The sequence below is a fragment of the Muntiacus reevesi genome, chromosome 2, assembly GCF_963930625.1.
Source record: "Muntiacus reevesi chromosome 2, mMunRee1.1, whole genome shotgun sequence".
Lineage (NCBI taxonomy): Eukaryota > Metazoa > Chordata > Mammalia > Artiodactyla > Cervidae > Muntiacus > Muntiacus reevesi.
In genome coordinates, this window is record NC_089250.1 from 15,632,462 (window position 1) to 15,648,418 (window position 15,957).

General features: G+C 43.2%; 1 protein-coding gene across 6 annotated transcripts in view; it reads left to right on the plus strand.

Moving 5' to 3' along the window:
- CELF2 (CUGBP Elav-like family member 2) overlaps nt 1-15,957 on the plus strand; it is a 545,942-nt gene that overhangs the window by 236,935 nt on the left and 293,050 nt on the right. For 2 of the 6 annotated variants that reach the window (XM_065920973.1, XM_065920971.1), the window contains exon 1: nt 417-692. The exons of 3 other annotated variants lie outside the window; for them this stretch is intronic. In XM_065920973.1, coding sequence (XP_065777045.1) covers nt 619-692 — 74 coding nt within the window. In that variant the 5' untranslated portion in view covers nt 417-618. Of the gene's footprint in view, nt 1-416; nt 693-15,957 lie in introns of those variants that run through there. One more of the 6 variants, XM_065920974.1, reaches the window with a different exon arrangement.

Genomic DNA, 15,957 nt, shown 5'->3' on the forward strand with positions numbered 1-15,957 from the left:
TTTGGCTCAACCGCTAGTGCTATTTCAGTTATTGTGGTGAGTTCATACACGGGCAAGAACAGCCCACCGACGAGCATTTAAACTAACCCGGGGGATGATTCGTCTCTCGTGGCTTCCGTTGGGGAGTTCGGGTGCGCTCGTGGCGTGCACGGGGCTTGGGCAATACGGTGGCATTCAACCCACGACAAGCGGTCATTCGGGCCTCGTGCCAAGCGCCTGGAAACGGGACCGGACACAGCCGGCGCGGGGGACGGGTGTGCAAGTCTGGACGCCAAGGACCGCAGGCCCGGCGGCGATCTGTCCAGGGGGCGGTCCCGCCGCGCCCTCCTCCCCCCGGGGGCCGGGCGCGCGGGCCCGCAGGGGTTAAGCGGCTGCGCGGCGGGCGCGGCGCTCCGCCCCCGCTCGCCGCACCTGGCGCTCGGCGGCCCGCGGCCCGGGCGCTGGGTGTCGGCGGGGATTGGCGGAGAGCGGCGTGGAGAGAATGTGACAAGTGCCGGCTCGGGCGGCCGCCGCGGGGAGGCCGCGCGCACCTGTCCCTGCCCGTCTGCGCCGCCCGCCGCCGCTCGGCCGCGCGCACCGCCGCCCCCCGCGCCCGAGCGCAGAGCGCGCGCCGCGAACATGACTTCTGCCTTCAAGCTGGATTTCCTCCCGGACATGATGGTCGAGGGCCGCCTGCTAGTTCCCGACAGAATGTGAGTGTGGCCGCCCGACCGCCGCCGGGACGCTGGCCCGGAGCTCCGCGGAGGGAGAGGGCGGGCGGCGGCGCTCCTGCGCCCCGGGGACGCGGGGGGCGGCTCCGGTTCGGCCGCGCCCTGGGGTTCGGAGCCGGCGCTGGATGCGGGGAGAGGTGGGAGCGCGTCCGGAGAGGCGGCGGAACCCGGGGTGGGGCGGAGAGCGGGGACCAGAGAGCTGGACGCGGGGTCCCGGGGTCTGGGCGTGGGGTCCGGCCCGCGGGGATCGGGGAACGGGGCGCGGCGTCCCAGGGTGGGGTGGGCGCGTGCACGCTCGTGTCATTTGAAATTCGGGGCTGCTGGAGCTCTCACGGCCCGTTTACAGATCTCTTCTTGCAAAATTGCCCGCTCCTCTTGTCTTACCCTTTGCAAAAATCCTTTTTCGGGGCGGGGGTGGGGGGGGAGGAAAAGAGGGGGAGGAGAAGATAATTACAAAACATTAAAATAGCCAGGTGTACTCTGCAGAAATTAGAGTTAATTTTTACGTAATCACAGTGGTTTGTCTCATATGCAGCCTATAATTTAATAATTAATGTGATTGTGGTTGTTTTACACGTCGTCAAACTAGAGTAGAGAGTTTATTGGGAGAAGTCGGGAGCTGGGATTCCTTAGGAAAGGAAAGTATGCCTCATTTTTTCGGGGCTCGTTAGTCTTGATAGGAAAGTTACTCTTATCAGCTGGGGCACTCTGGAGGCAATAGGATCTGCTTGTATTTCAAGCATGTTTGAAAAGACAGCCTAGAAGGTTGCCAGGGGTCGGGATGAAAGATCTGTGTCCATTTCAGGCTTGGAATATACACAGTTTTCTCTTATCAGGCCAGAAATGTGATAGTGAATCTAAGCTACAATTAATCGAGCGAAAAAGGGACTGCTCTCCTTGGTAAGAGTACGTATAAAATGTTTCCTATTGTACGCACCCCGAGATAACATTCATATTCTCTCTGGCACTTTGCTGTATCCGTTGCAATTTTCAGGCCATTCCGAGCTTTATGATCCATTTCCCTGGCAACTAACTTTCCCCTACGGTGCTAGATTCTTTTTCTAGGATGTTAAATGTTATGAGCTGAGAGATTCTTGAGAATCTCCACAGTGGCCAATTATTTGAGCCCCTAGGATTTAGGAGAAGGAAAAAAAAAGGTGGGGAGAGGGATGAAAATCTGTTAAATGTGAATTGTCCTTCTTGTCGATATTAAGAATGTTAACTTGCTTTTACACGTGGTCAGGTTCATTGTCCAACTAAGATAATCAGATAATGTAAATTAAAATATTGAATTTCCCTTTGGCAGTTTTCTCTGTGAAGTTAATCTTGATTAGTACAGTTCCCATGATATTTGTTTTGAGAGATCGCTGTCTTCTCCCCCCCACCCCTTAAAATAGCTACCTTTGTCAGTGTTCAACACAAGTTTGCACAGTTAGCTAATTTGAACGTTCTGTGTGTTTTCTCCTCTGCTTCTTACTGTGTCAGGGCCGAACCAAAGATTTTCTTGGTCATGATTGTGCAATTGGTGGTCACCTGCTAAGAATACTCTGAGTGTAAAGTGTTAATGGCCTCTGAAAGATGCTCTTTTCAGTTAAATTATTAATTATAAAAATTTAGCTTGTCCTTTTCATTTAGTGGATGAATGTGACTGGCACAAACTACTGCTCTGAATAGAGCGTTTTTGTCTTAAGGATGGAGTCAGCTCTGAAGATCCTAATATAACTTCAACCCATTTCTCTTCATGTGTTAGTTATTCCATGTGTTAGATTATTGAGTTAAACTCAAGTTGTTTTCAAAGTCTTTTTCAACTCTAGCTTAATTGAAGCTTAAAAAAAGAAAAAATAGAGGATTTGTAAATAATGTTATTGTTTCCAAGATATCGATTTTATGTCTCCTTAGCCCTAAGAGTACTGTAGCATGTTTTCCTTAAGAGTTTGTAATTAACTCACAGTAGAGTCGGTCTTTGGGGAATAGGGGTGCGTGGGAAGGAATATGACAAGTTGAAACTGCTTGAAACTCACCTCCAAGTGTATCTTATCACCACATTCAGACAGTAGAGAGGGTAGCGGTGTGGGTTTATTGTTTTCTGAACCCATCATCTTTTATGGTCTGTTGCCGTTTGGACTTAAAGTGCTGTCAGCTAGATATTGGTCTGTTCCTAAAAGGAACTTGTATAAAACACAGGGCTTTTCTGGTGTTGATTTTCTAAATCTGTGGCACATATTTTCAATGGCGTTTTCCCTCAAGAATCTATTAGATAAGTTTGCAAGATGTAATATGTTTGAGTCCTCAAGGCAGATGAACAGATAACTTTTGAGGTAAAAGATTACTCTTGATGGCCCCACAAGCCATCAGGTGTTTAAAGAGCCGGATTGTTTAAGGCTCTGCAGTGGGTATAGAATTGTTGTGATATGGGCTTCAAAGTCCTGGGGTTTTCAGTGTTCGACATCAAAACTGTACATGGAAATAGATCTTTAAATGATCTTCACTGTCAAACTTTTGTTGTTCTTGTGTTACTGTAGAATGTCATTTGCAACAGAGCATAATGAAAACAACACCAGAACTGATATTTTAAATCCTTTTTTAAACTGGGACAATTGGTTTTGGATTATAGTTGGAGATGGGGATTTTTTCTTTGTTTCGTCTTTTGACTGATTGTATGTATGCATTAGGTTTGTTTTTTTTTTTAATGTGTTTGAATTTTTAAACAAATTTTAAACAAAATCTAAGAGATGCTGTCTTGGAAGTGAGAAATTAGAGGTGGAAAAATCTATGAATGCACCCTTAAAGTATTAGTTCAGATTTGCGATGTTAAGAGTAAGATGCTGAGGAGAAGCCACCAGTAAACTAAAATAAAATCTTTCTCCCCGACACACACATTTGGTGAGTGACCTTACTGACAAAGAGAAAAAGTTACCCTGAGTCAACTTGGTGCATTAACCTTTTTTTTGTTGAGTGCTCCCAAGTCGGGATAACCTGAAAGATGTCTATCCGGGTCTGATTAAACTGGAAGGCAGTTCTAGGGACATCGTTGTTCAAGCTGTTAAACCAGACCTCATTGTTTTATAGATAAAGAAACCATTAGAGGAGCGATGGGATCAGTCCAAGAAGGCATGTTATTACTGCTCCCCTCCCCACTAAAAGGACAAATACAGGAGTCATTCGTTGAATGCCTACTGTGTACCAAGACACTGTACTTATGCTTTCAGAGTAGCTATAAGGGTGGTGGGTGTTGCACCCATTTCACAGATGATGTTTGAATAGATTACATTCTTGTGCATGCTATACAGGCAGTGAATGGTGAAGCTGTGGTTCACTTGTGTGTGTGTATGTATGTGTATGTGTGTATTATATAAATGCAAGTTTATATGTTGATACAGAGAGAAGAGAGGACAGAATTCTTGTTGGGAATGGTGGAGAATTATAGGAGATACATGCCTGTCACTTATTTAGGATTGACTCTCTAATTTGATTCAAATTAGTGAACTGATCACTCTTGTTTGATTCAAATTCACAATTATTCCATGAGCTCATGAACTAAAGAAAATATATTTTAATTTAAAACTTTTCTTTTCGTTTACCAAGTACCAGCAAGATGAAAGTCAAAAGCCTTGAGTTCTTTTTTTTTTTTCCAGATGGCATTTAAAGTTTTTTGGAAAATGCCATTACCAGTAATAATAAAATACAGTGCTGAGATTTGTCACCCAATTCCTTGATAGACATAAGAGGAAATTAAAACGTGAAGACGCTAAAAGAAGGATGGTGTGTATGGTACTTTAAGGAAATTTTTAAAGAAGTATTTTCAGGTGGGATTTCTGAGTGTCTATCTCAGTATCAACTGCTTCCTGAAACCGAAAATTCCTCCCATGTTGGCATTTAGAACACTAATGTTATCTTTGATCTGGGTTAGAGGTATTATTTTAGCTGAGTGTTGCTGTTTAATTGTAATTTGCTGGATTGAGATTACTCTGGCATCTGTTGATGAGATGCGGTCAGCTGGGAGGAATAAGAACCTTGCAAGATAAGATGAAAAGAAGATAAGATTTTCAGATATGAACCCAGTGATTAAGATTTCATAGCCTCATTAAGAATGTTTTCCATCCCAGTGGCCCCCTCCCCCCCAACACTATCATAATAGCATATTTGCCTTCTGATAAAAAACTGCAGTCTCCTTCCCCTTTTTACATAAATCCCCAGATTTTTCATTCCTCCTCACTCCTTTCTCGTAGCTTGCTTTCTTATATGTTCAGCACCCACTCTCCTCATTGAGGCTTTTATATACAGTCATGGATGATGGGGGTCTGATGTCACTGTAGTAAATTGTAGACAGACCTCACAGTTGTCAATTCTATCAGAATCTCTTATCTGATTTGCATTTCACTAGGAAACCTCCGGATTGTCAGTACGTGGCAAGGAGCCCAGTGAGAAATCAGTAAGTCACTGAAGTCTTTTTCACTTGCCATGCTGAACCTCCAAACTTAAAAAATCTTTAGAGTATTAATACTGGAAGTGTTTTTTTTTTTTTTTTTTTTTTTTCTTTCAGAGGAGGCTTCGGTTTTTGCTTTGTGTTGGCAGATTAGGCCGTCATGAAGAGTTAGCTATTTCTCAGTGTCATGTTTGTTCTACAAGACCGCAGAAGAGAGGCTTTGTAAAGTCCAAATGATTTCCAGCTCGTGAGTCCCTCCCTGCCCTCGTGCACGTGTGTGTATCCCCACTGTCCGGGTGGGGCAGGTGAGGTAAGGAAGCCAGCCTCCGCGCTGTGCTACTTGGGCAGCGGTGCAGAAAATGCATTTTTATTTTTCCTCAAGAAAAAGCTCTTGTTGAACTTGAAGGGAAACAGAGCTGCACCTTCCTGGAAAAACCTTGGTGGGAAACAAAAACTAATTAGCGGGCTAAATGTGATGCTCGCAGGTAATTGTAAAATAATTATTCCCCTTTAGCATCATCAGTGTTTAATTGTGCCATCCAATATCCTCATGCTCTGAATCTAGATGTGAAGGGATGGAAACCCCCCATCTCCTCCTGGGAATGTCTTTTTCATTTACTGTAAGCTTCAGACTCTTCTGAAAGGACTGCTAAGAAGAATGGGGGGAAACGTACAGGGGATTTTCAGCAGCTTCACTCTTCCCGTTTGTTCTAAACCGTGATGGAAAGGGATTACTCCAACTAGTTTTATAGAAATACCAATTCCACTTATGTGGTTGAAATACCTTGTGAGCATATTTGAGATGTACATGTTCACATTGTTACCCATGGAGTTTTATGAGTAGTCTGTTTTATGAACTGCAGATTGTATATTATGTTCAGATCCTGAGAGTGATGCTTTAAAATCAGCTGATGATTTAAATGAAATGCTAATAAATATGTAATCATATGACTCTCAAAATGACAGATGAGTACAAATTCGGTTTTTGGTTAAATTTTAATTCCTCCATTTGAATGAAAGCCTCAGAGCCAACCTGCTGGCAAATTATTAGGCCCATTTTTTTTTAAATTTCCCCTCCTAAAGGTATATGTAAATCAAGTTTAGGCTGCATTTAGACTAAAATATCATTTTAGTTTTTTATTCTCAACTTTTCTGCCAGATTCATCTGGCCGCCTTCTTAAGGTCAGATTTTTAAATAAATCTGTTTGAAGGAGACCTCAGTTTAAATGATGTGTGCTCCCTTTCCATCAGTAGGAGTTAAACAGAAGAAACAGGGTTCCTTTAATAGTGATAGTGCTTTAACAATGGGTTACGGGCAGTGTGTGAATTTTAAGTCTTAATAATTAAAGAAATTGGTGGTTTGTTTTCTCTCTGAGATTGTTTATGATTCTGTCTGTTATGATCGTAGAAATCAAGTTCCCCCAGCCCATTTGCCTGACATTTATACACTCAAACAGGACTGAAGATGTCCAGGGTTCGCAGATGATGGTGCTGACTCACTCCTCAGAGAATGCATTTAATTTCAGCTGATTTCTCTGACATTTTGACATCACTTGTGGACAGCTTATGAAAAAATTTGTTTTTGAGTTTCGTGGAACAGAATAGTTCTTCAGCTTCCATACTAGGATCGAAAATTCAATGTTTTTATGCTGAAGGGCTTCATTTTCACAAAAAAGTTCATAGCCAGACTTGGGCTCATTAAATTTTAAGATGGTATTTTAGATCCTTTTCCTTGAATGATGTCTTCCTGTCTCCTGGTCTCCTCCTATAGCAGGAAATTTGTACCACATTTATGCGACAAAATCAGCTGATCCTTCAGGCTAAAAGAGCAAAATATTTTGTTGTTCACCTGGTTGTAAATGTGTATAAAAATGTGTGTATACGTGTATATAGACATACATATATAGATACGTACATATGTGTATGTGTATAAATATATGTATATAGATAGATAGATATCTACATACATATGTATATAGATATAGGTGAAATATATATATGTATTTGTTGTTGCTCTGTTGCCAAGTCATGTCCAACTCTTTGTGACCCCGTGGACTGCAGTATGCAGGGCTCCTCTGTCTTCCACTATCTTCTGGACTTTGCTCAGATTCATGTTCATTGAGTTGGTGAGCTATCTAACCATCTCATCCTCTGCCCCCCACTTATCCTTTTGCCTTCAAATGCACACACACATATATATAAATACATAATTTATATATTTATAATTACATAGGCTCAATATCATGTAACCATAATATAAATTATATATAAATTGCATATATAAAAATGCACACACATATAAATTAATGTATGCATATATATACACACATCTATATGGAAAACTATCTTTGACATAATTCTTCACTTTCTTAAAATACCTTCTATTTAATGGTCTTTGTCTCTAAAAATTATGAAATATTAGGGACCCTGCTGGAAATATTTCTTCGAACGTTGTTTTGACTCTTGGGCCCAGAAGCTCAGAGCAGCTTCTGTTAAAGGTGAAGAAAGTGTCACTGTGATGGACCTGTCACACCTTCTGGGTAAAAAGCTGAGAGACCCTTCCCACCCAGTTGAGTGACTTTTGTTTCCTTGCTGCAAAGTCCTCAGACCTGGGGACTGCTTCTGTTTCTCAGTTGCCATTGAGATGTTGCTCATATCAAGACCTTACAGGTTTAGCGTAGGAGGAAAGGGTCTTCACAGAAGCATGGCAGTAGACCCTCCATCAGTATTTTCTTGGGTACACGTGGCTGGGGCTGTAATCCCATAGCTATTATCCCATAGCTTCCTGTTGATGCTGAAAGAATTTGAAATCCCACATCTAGTGGGATTCCAGCACATCAACTGAACATCTTAAAAAGCCTAAAGCTACAGGAGATTTATGGACCTGTAAGGGGATAAATTGGTATAAACCTTCTTCAGCACACATGCACACCTTGACACCCTATTGTTTTCTCTGTGCATCTCCAGAGTAAGATATTGGGTGTCACACAAATGAAGCCAATGCAGGCTGAAATCTCACATTTCATATTCTCCTTGGGGGAAAAAAACACCTTAGGGGAACAATAAAAGAGAAAGATGCTAGGAAAAAGCATAGGAAGGAAAACTTTTGGTCTTGGACTAAAGAATAGTCATTCCATTATGCTCCAACTCAGCTCTCCTGAATCTTTGCACCCTAACCCAGACTTCTCTAGGTCATTAACAGAATAGCTCTTCCTAAAGTTTTCTGCCTGCTTTTCTTAGGTCTTCCTTTTGTATATCTTTTGCTTTCTTTTCTGTGAGTCTTCCAGTGACTTTTCTAAGCCCAATTTATTGTCCCTCTTCTGAAGAGTTACCTGAATTTCAAGAGAAGGGGCCACGTCCGTCCATAACACCGTTCTCAGAACTGCAGCCTCGAGAAGGGCAACGCCTGAACACCTTGGCCGTCACTTGCAGTAGATTCCACGGCACAGCTGGTGTTTCTGTGCATAGCACTGTATTTTGACTTCCTAGACTATAGAAGGGGTGTTGAGTTTTCTGGTTGGGCAGAAGGGCAGCATATTTCGGAGTGATTAACTTTATGGATGTCATTGTCTTGGCCTGCTATATTTGGCAGTGCTGCAGCTGTGTTTGCCTTCTCAAAATTGTCACCAGGAGGCCTCCAGCTGCAATTATTCCCTTCAGTGTGTGCTGGTAGCATCCTTCCTTGTGACTCCTGTGGTCCATCCTGCCATCTTGCCTCAGCGTCAGGAGTCAAATGCAGCACACGAATTCCTCAGGGAAAACCTAACGGCTGGTTAACACAACTGGCAACTCTGTCTCAACAGTAGCAGTAAGGTCCTCTTCATTTTACATTCTGCTGAGACCTGTCGGGGTGCTGCTTTCTCTTCACAAAAAGCCCATGTTTTCCTGTTTTTTCCTCTTACTTCTCTATTGCTCTTCAATGGCAAAGAGTTGATGCCAGCATCTACTGATGGACAGTATTTCTTCCTTGTCCAGTTTGGAACAGGTTTTATTTTGGTTTTGAGTATAATTGCTTTATAGTGTTGTATTTTCCGCTGTACAGCCAGGCGAATCAGCTGTCTGTGTACATCTATCCCCTCCCTCTTGGACATCCCTCCCACCCCAGATCCCTCACCCGACCCCTCTAGGTCATCACAGAGCCCCGAGCTGGATGGCAGCTTCCCGCCAGCTCTCTATTTAACACATGGTAGTCTGCAGTGTCAATCCCAGTATCCTAATTCATCCCTCCCCTCTGTGGCCCTCTGTCTGTTCTCTGCGTCTGCTTCTCTGTTCCTGCCCTGAAAATAGGTTCCTCTGTCCCATTTTTTTTAGATTCCACACACATGCAATAGTAACATCCGTGGAACATAGCGACCCTAGAGTGATGTGTTTCTCTTTCTGACTTGCTTCAGTCTGTATGACAGACTCTTGGTCCATCCATGCCTCTGCGAATGACCCAGTTTTGTTCCTTTTTTATGGCTGAGTAATATTCCATCATGTGTGTATATATATATATATATATGTATGTATGTATCACATAGTTGCCCATTCAGTTGACAATGGATAGAGTCAGGACAGAGCAGGTTTTTACTTCTGGTATTTTCAGGCCCCTCACAAAGCAGCTCATTGCAGAGGAGACTTAGACATTTTTTCTCCCGTTAGTTGAGCCCCTCCCACAGAATTTTCTTTTCTCTCAAGATTTTAGTAAAGGTTGGTCTTCATATAGAAACCACGTGACTTCATTTGTCTGTGTGTGGGTCTTAATCTTGAGTTAGGATTTCCTCCTGGATCATTTCTGCTTGTTGAGGACACTTGCCCTGCATCAGGAGCCACTGTGTGTAGCAGAATGGCACCACCAGGGCTGTGGCTTTAGGATCTCTCCACCAATGGCTGGAAGGTCATCCTTGAAGGATGAGCATCTTTTCCTAAACAAGGGTCTCCTGCCTTCTCCCGGCCTGTGACTTGTCAAGATTGCTCATGTAGAACGTACAGAGAATCAGGTACGCTCCCTTACCTGTGCCTCAGAATTGTTGTGAAGCTCGTGTCCAGAGAGGGATGACAACCTAAATATTTTACAGCTCTGTGTTACTTAAGACCGACCAAAGTTCACCTGCCTTTCCTGGGAGAAGCAAACACAGGGAAACTTCATTACAACTGACCCGTTAATGCCCTCTCCCTCAGAACGTTCATGCTCTAACGTCTTGGCCAAAGACCCATAAAGCAGTATTGCTCCCTTATAAACTTTCAGAAAATGCTTCGTCCCCAGGACCACATTAAGAAGACTGATTTTGGTTTTATCCCCCCTCTCTTTCTTTCTGCTCAATGATTGACAAATAAAATATAGTTTGTGTTCCAGCTGTGAATTTGTGGTCAGACCTTGCATTCTGGAATGGGGTGAAGCAAAAAGCAGTATCTCCCTCCAGCATCCCCATAGGTATATTTGGAAAAGCCAATCTGTACACCAGCTGGAATAGATCTTGATTTTTTTATGGGAGGAGCCTCAGCTGCTCCTCTCACCTGATGGGGCTCCTAACCCCAGCAGAAACCTAACCATGATGTGAACGTGGAGGTGAGTATTGTAGGCCCCCAGTGCCTGCTGGCCTCGTGAGGGGCTCAGGCCACAAAATGCCATGGGTCTCTGAAGGAGGAAAGGACTTGGAATCAGTGATTTTTTAGGAGCTGGCTTAGTGGGTGGAGGTGGGCAGCTGGCCACACAGTTCTCCCTGCTTTTCTACTCTAATTGCACAAGCCCTTACTTCTCCTGACACAGTGAATAGGATCCTTGTAGTCCTAAGAAAGCCAGAGTTGCTGCAGCCAGTTGAAGGTTTGCTCCCACGGGTATAGATCAGTTGATGGATTATGATCAGATTCAACTGGCACCTTGTCTGAGTCCATTGACTGAGGGATGTCCTCTATGGTGGGTCAGGGGCCACGCAGCACCCTCTCTGGTCAAGGGAGTGATGTTGCTGGTGAGACACCTCCAGGTCATGAACATAACCTCCCAAACCAAAAATCCATTGCCTCCCGTCGCAGACCACTTTGCATGAGGGTGAACTCAGGCACTATCAGAGATGACAGTTGATTCTGAGATCACTGGGGTATTAAGGAACCCCACTGAGGAACATGAGGTCTGTGGGTGAAAGCTGGCAGAATCTTTTGAAAAGGGGCTGCCTTACAGATTCTACAACTGTTTCTTTACAAATTGATGAGTTCTTTGCAATTGGCACGTTCTATCTTGTCAGCGTCTAAGACACCTAATTAATTCACTTTGTAAGCAGCCTTTCAATTGGGCCAAGACTTAGTGTCCAGCTATCATAAAAAGTGACCAAAATTGGACTCTTTTTAAAATTTATTTTTAATTGGAGGATAGTTGCTTTACAACTTTGTGTTGGTTTCTGCCATACGTCAGTGCGAATCAGCCATAGGTATCCATGTGTCCCCTCCCTCCCACCTCCCACCCCTATAGGTTGTCACAGAGCAGACAGACTTGCGCTCCCTCTGTCATACGGCAAATTCCCACCAACTGTCTGTGTTACATATGGTAATGTATATGTTTCAGTGCTATATGTAGATTCCATACATATACATTAATATGGGATATTTTTCTCTTTCTGATTTAACTTCACTCTGTATAAAAGTCTCTGGGTTCATCCACCTCATTAGAACTGACTCAGATGCATCCCTTTGTATGGGCTGAGTAATATTCCATTGTATATATGTACCACAACTTAACTATCCATTTATCTGCCAGCGGGCATCTAGGTTGCTTCCATGTCCTAGCTGCTATAAATAGCGCTGCAGTGAACATGGTGTACGTCTGTCTTTTCTGTGTGTCTTTTTTGATTATGGTTTCTCAAGTATTTATGCACAGTAGTGAGAGTGCTGGGTCATATGGTAGTTTCCAAAATTGAACTCTTGTCAGCCTCGAGCCATGGAATGGCCTTGATCTGGCCTCTGTGTCTTTTTCAAATCTACTCAGAATGTGATACTTTGATCCAAATTGATTTTGTATTTTCTGTTCAATAAAATAAGGATGTCTTCCCAGAAGCCAAAAGTTTCCTGGTATCAACAAAAGTACAATTCTTTGACAACAAAATGCTTCTTTTTAGTATGTTTCTCTTAATTCTGACTCCTGATGCTTTAAAGAGTATTGCCTTCTTGTGGATGTGCTTTCCAAAATATTTTGTGACATTCACTGTTCTTGATTTAGGATGTGCTAACAGCCATGAAGCTAGGACTGGTGTAAACTATCAGTAATCTTCAGAAAACTTTGGCAACGTAAGTTGTATTGTTCTTGTTTTGCAGACGAGGAAAGGAAGGTTCTAGAAAATGAAGGCACGTTATCAGGTTGAATTTCAGACACATTGGCCAATTGGCTGCTGAATATGTGGATTCTGAGTATGAAATGGTTTCTTAGCTGTGACCTAATAAGGACTGAAGACAAAAGGAGGAGGCGGCGGCAGAGGATGAGATGAGTTAGATGGCAAAACCAACTCAATGGACATGAACTTGGGCAAACTCTGGGAGATAGTGAGGGACAGAGGATGCTGGCATGCTGCAGTCCACGAGGCTGCAAGCAGTCAGATGTGACTTAGTGACTGAACAACAAAAATAATAATAACCCTCTTTTTTGATACTCTTTCACATAAATTGCTTGCTCTTGGTTTTTGTTTCATCGTGAGACCAATTTCTGAGTCCAGAAGGCAAGTGTTAGAAGAAAGGGTCACCGTAGCAAAACTGAAATCTCTTAATGCCAGAGGCTTTCTTAAAGCTGAGATAAGGAAGCAGTTAACATTGAACGTTAAGTGTTAGTCACTCAGTCCTGTTGGACTCTTTGCATCCCCATGGAGCATAGCCCTCCAGGCTCCTCTGTCTGTGGAATTCTCCAGGCAAGAATACTGGAGTGGGTAGCCATTCCCTTCTTAAAGGGATCGTCCCGACCCAGGGATCAAACCCAGGTCTCCTGCATTGCAGGTAGATTTTTTACCATCTGAGCCACCGTGGAGCCAAGGTAGCTCTATTCTTCATTGAAGAAACTGAGTCTTCCAGGAAGAGGTTTGGGGGATTTCATTAGACACCTGGCATCCCACCCCCATTTAATTTCTTTTTCCTGATTTTTGCACCTGATTTAGAGGAATACCTGGCCTTTCTCAGGGTGCTTCAGCCCATAGTATGTTGTCTTGCGAATTAGAAAAAGACTCCTGCATGGCATTCAGTCCCTGATGTCCCCCTCATGTGGTTACTTGCCACTGTGTCCTTTCTACAGTTAACTTGCGGTTTTACCCCCTCTTCACAAATGGGCTAGAGAAGTCCGCAATAGAATTAGTGTCTCTGTACAAGGTAGCACAGGGATTTTAGGTGATTGACAGTCGTGACCAACTCAGGCATGGTCCCTGGTCCCTTTCAAGTGTCAGTACTCCTTCGACCTTTTCATAGCATTTTGCTCAAGTGTATAAACATCGGAGGGCTTCCTTGACGGCTTAGCAGTAAAGAGCCCGCCTGCCATGCAGGAGCTGCAGGTTCAATCCCTGGATCAGGAAGATCTCCTGGAGAATAAAATGGCAACCTGTTCCAGGATTGTCGCCTAGGAAATCTGATGGACAGAGGAGCCTGGTGGGCTCCAGTCCGTGGGGTCGCCAAGAGTTGTACATGTCTTAGCAACAACAGTGATACACGTTTGATGGGACTCTGGGTTTTCAGCACATCCGAGATTTGTGTTTCCTCCACAGATACCCAGAGTAGAAGAATCAGTAACAGAAAAGTTGAGAGTAGAATTCAGGCCTGGGTCTGTCTAACCCACACATCGTTTCATACCAGATATCAGCTTGTCGAAATGCCTCTATTCTTGGCAGGAGGCGCGTTGTAACCTAAGAGGACGTGATTGGAGTGGAGTTTTCATGCCCCGTGTGGTTATTGTATTCTTGCTACTGATGCAAACATTATCTATAATTACATTTTCAAGCGACTGAAAATTGCAGGCTTTGTTGAACAAAAATACAGCCAAAGAATGGAATGTATATCCACTCCACCCTCATTATAAGGCTTTCAGAAGTCAGACTATAAGGCCCAATACTGTGGCTCTCAAGCGACATGATACCAGCTCCATTCTCTGATGTTTGAACACTTTGTCAAAGTGCTGGGTTCCCAACGATGATCATAAAATTGGAGGAAAATGCTATTACTCTTCTAGTGCTCTGCCGGTTCCATTGTCAACTCTGTCACAGTGGCAGAATCCACTCACAAATCCTCTGTTTCCAGGATGTAATATCCAGAAGCCACGATTGGATTTAGATCCAAGGAATGGTGGGCCACTTTGAGGGAGTTGGTTGAGATAAAGACACTTTTGCTTTCCTGGGGTAGATATTGTTACATCCTTATGACACATTGTCTTCAGGCTGCCTCACTTCCCACCTAGGGTGCGATTTAAAAATTAAAATTGCCTCCATGGGGACCTACTGCAAGGTAGACCTTTGCCTTGGTCTTAGAACCTGGGCGTGGGACAAGAAAAATATCCTGGCCAACCTCATTCTTCTAGACTCAAGATAAGACCCCCATATCTTTTTTCACTGAGAACTTAAACCACATGGAATTTTAAACAAAAGAGAATCTGACATGTGAGACTATGGTACTTCGCTCACTGTTGATTAGCGTCCGAAAATTCAGGGAACCCATGAAAAAGAAAGCATTCCTTGGTTTTGGGTGGAAGGCAAATGGGAGTAAGAAATTATAGTGACTTTGTTATTGTTAATTTGTTTCTAGGATATTAAACTTGTCACTGACATGATGGTTCACAAAACTACAACTCACTGTCTCAGCCCTAGTAGAGTTCAAACTCTCTGCAAAATTGGAAAAAAAAACAAAAACAAAAACCACTGGGGTGCTTTAATTCAGAAAAGGAGCTGGGCAAACACTTGAGTCAGGCTTCCCAGGAAACCCACAGACCTTTCCTGATTCTGTCGAGTTCTGCCCTGACAGGTAGGACCCCAGTGTCATCAAAGAGGCATTTTTCAGGTCATAATTAAAGTGTGGGCAGTTGGAATCCACTTAGTTCTGGTGTATACCTGGTGAACTGGATGCTCGTGTGTGTGTGTGTGTGTAAGTAAGTAAAGATTCTAGAAGGTGAGAACACATGTCTGTCATGGTGTATTGTAACACACACATATTATGCTACCTTTTCTGACATAAATTATAAACTCAAATGTTTGTACAGTTGAAATATGGACAGACCGCTTTATACTGTAATATGAAAGTTATCATGTTTTTAACATTCATAGAGATGAAATGAGATAATTTGGGAGTCCAAGTAAAATGCTTTCTATGTGTAATACAACGAATCAATAAGATTATGTGTGTGTGTGACTTTTTTTTTTTTTTTTCCATTTTAAAAAACGTAAAGGGGTTGTTGCGGCTGTTGATACTTTTGGGGCAGCGGAAATCCTAAGACCTGGCCATTCTCTATAATAGAATATAATTGCCAGATTGTGAGGTGTAAGTGAAGGCAACTCAGTTTGTGTATTTCATCAATTCCCTTTGTGAATTACACTCTCCCACATTCAGCGTGCTTTTTTGACAGGTTATGTGTTTATGTCTCTTAAGTGCCTGGGCTTCTGTTAGCTTGGGTTCTTAACCAATCAGCAAAACTTACTTTAAGAAATTTAATTAGCCTGGAACCAAAGTAGATTAGCTTTTAAAGTTATCTAATTCTCGGGGTTTCTTGTTTGCTGCCGCAGTCGCAAATTGATTCCGCTGTGGTCTAGTCACTCAAGCAAGCGAGTCAGAAAGTGCGTGGCCATTGTACAGTTTGTGCTGCACACGGAATAGTTAAAATTAAGTTGGACAGCT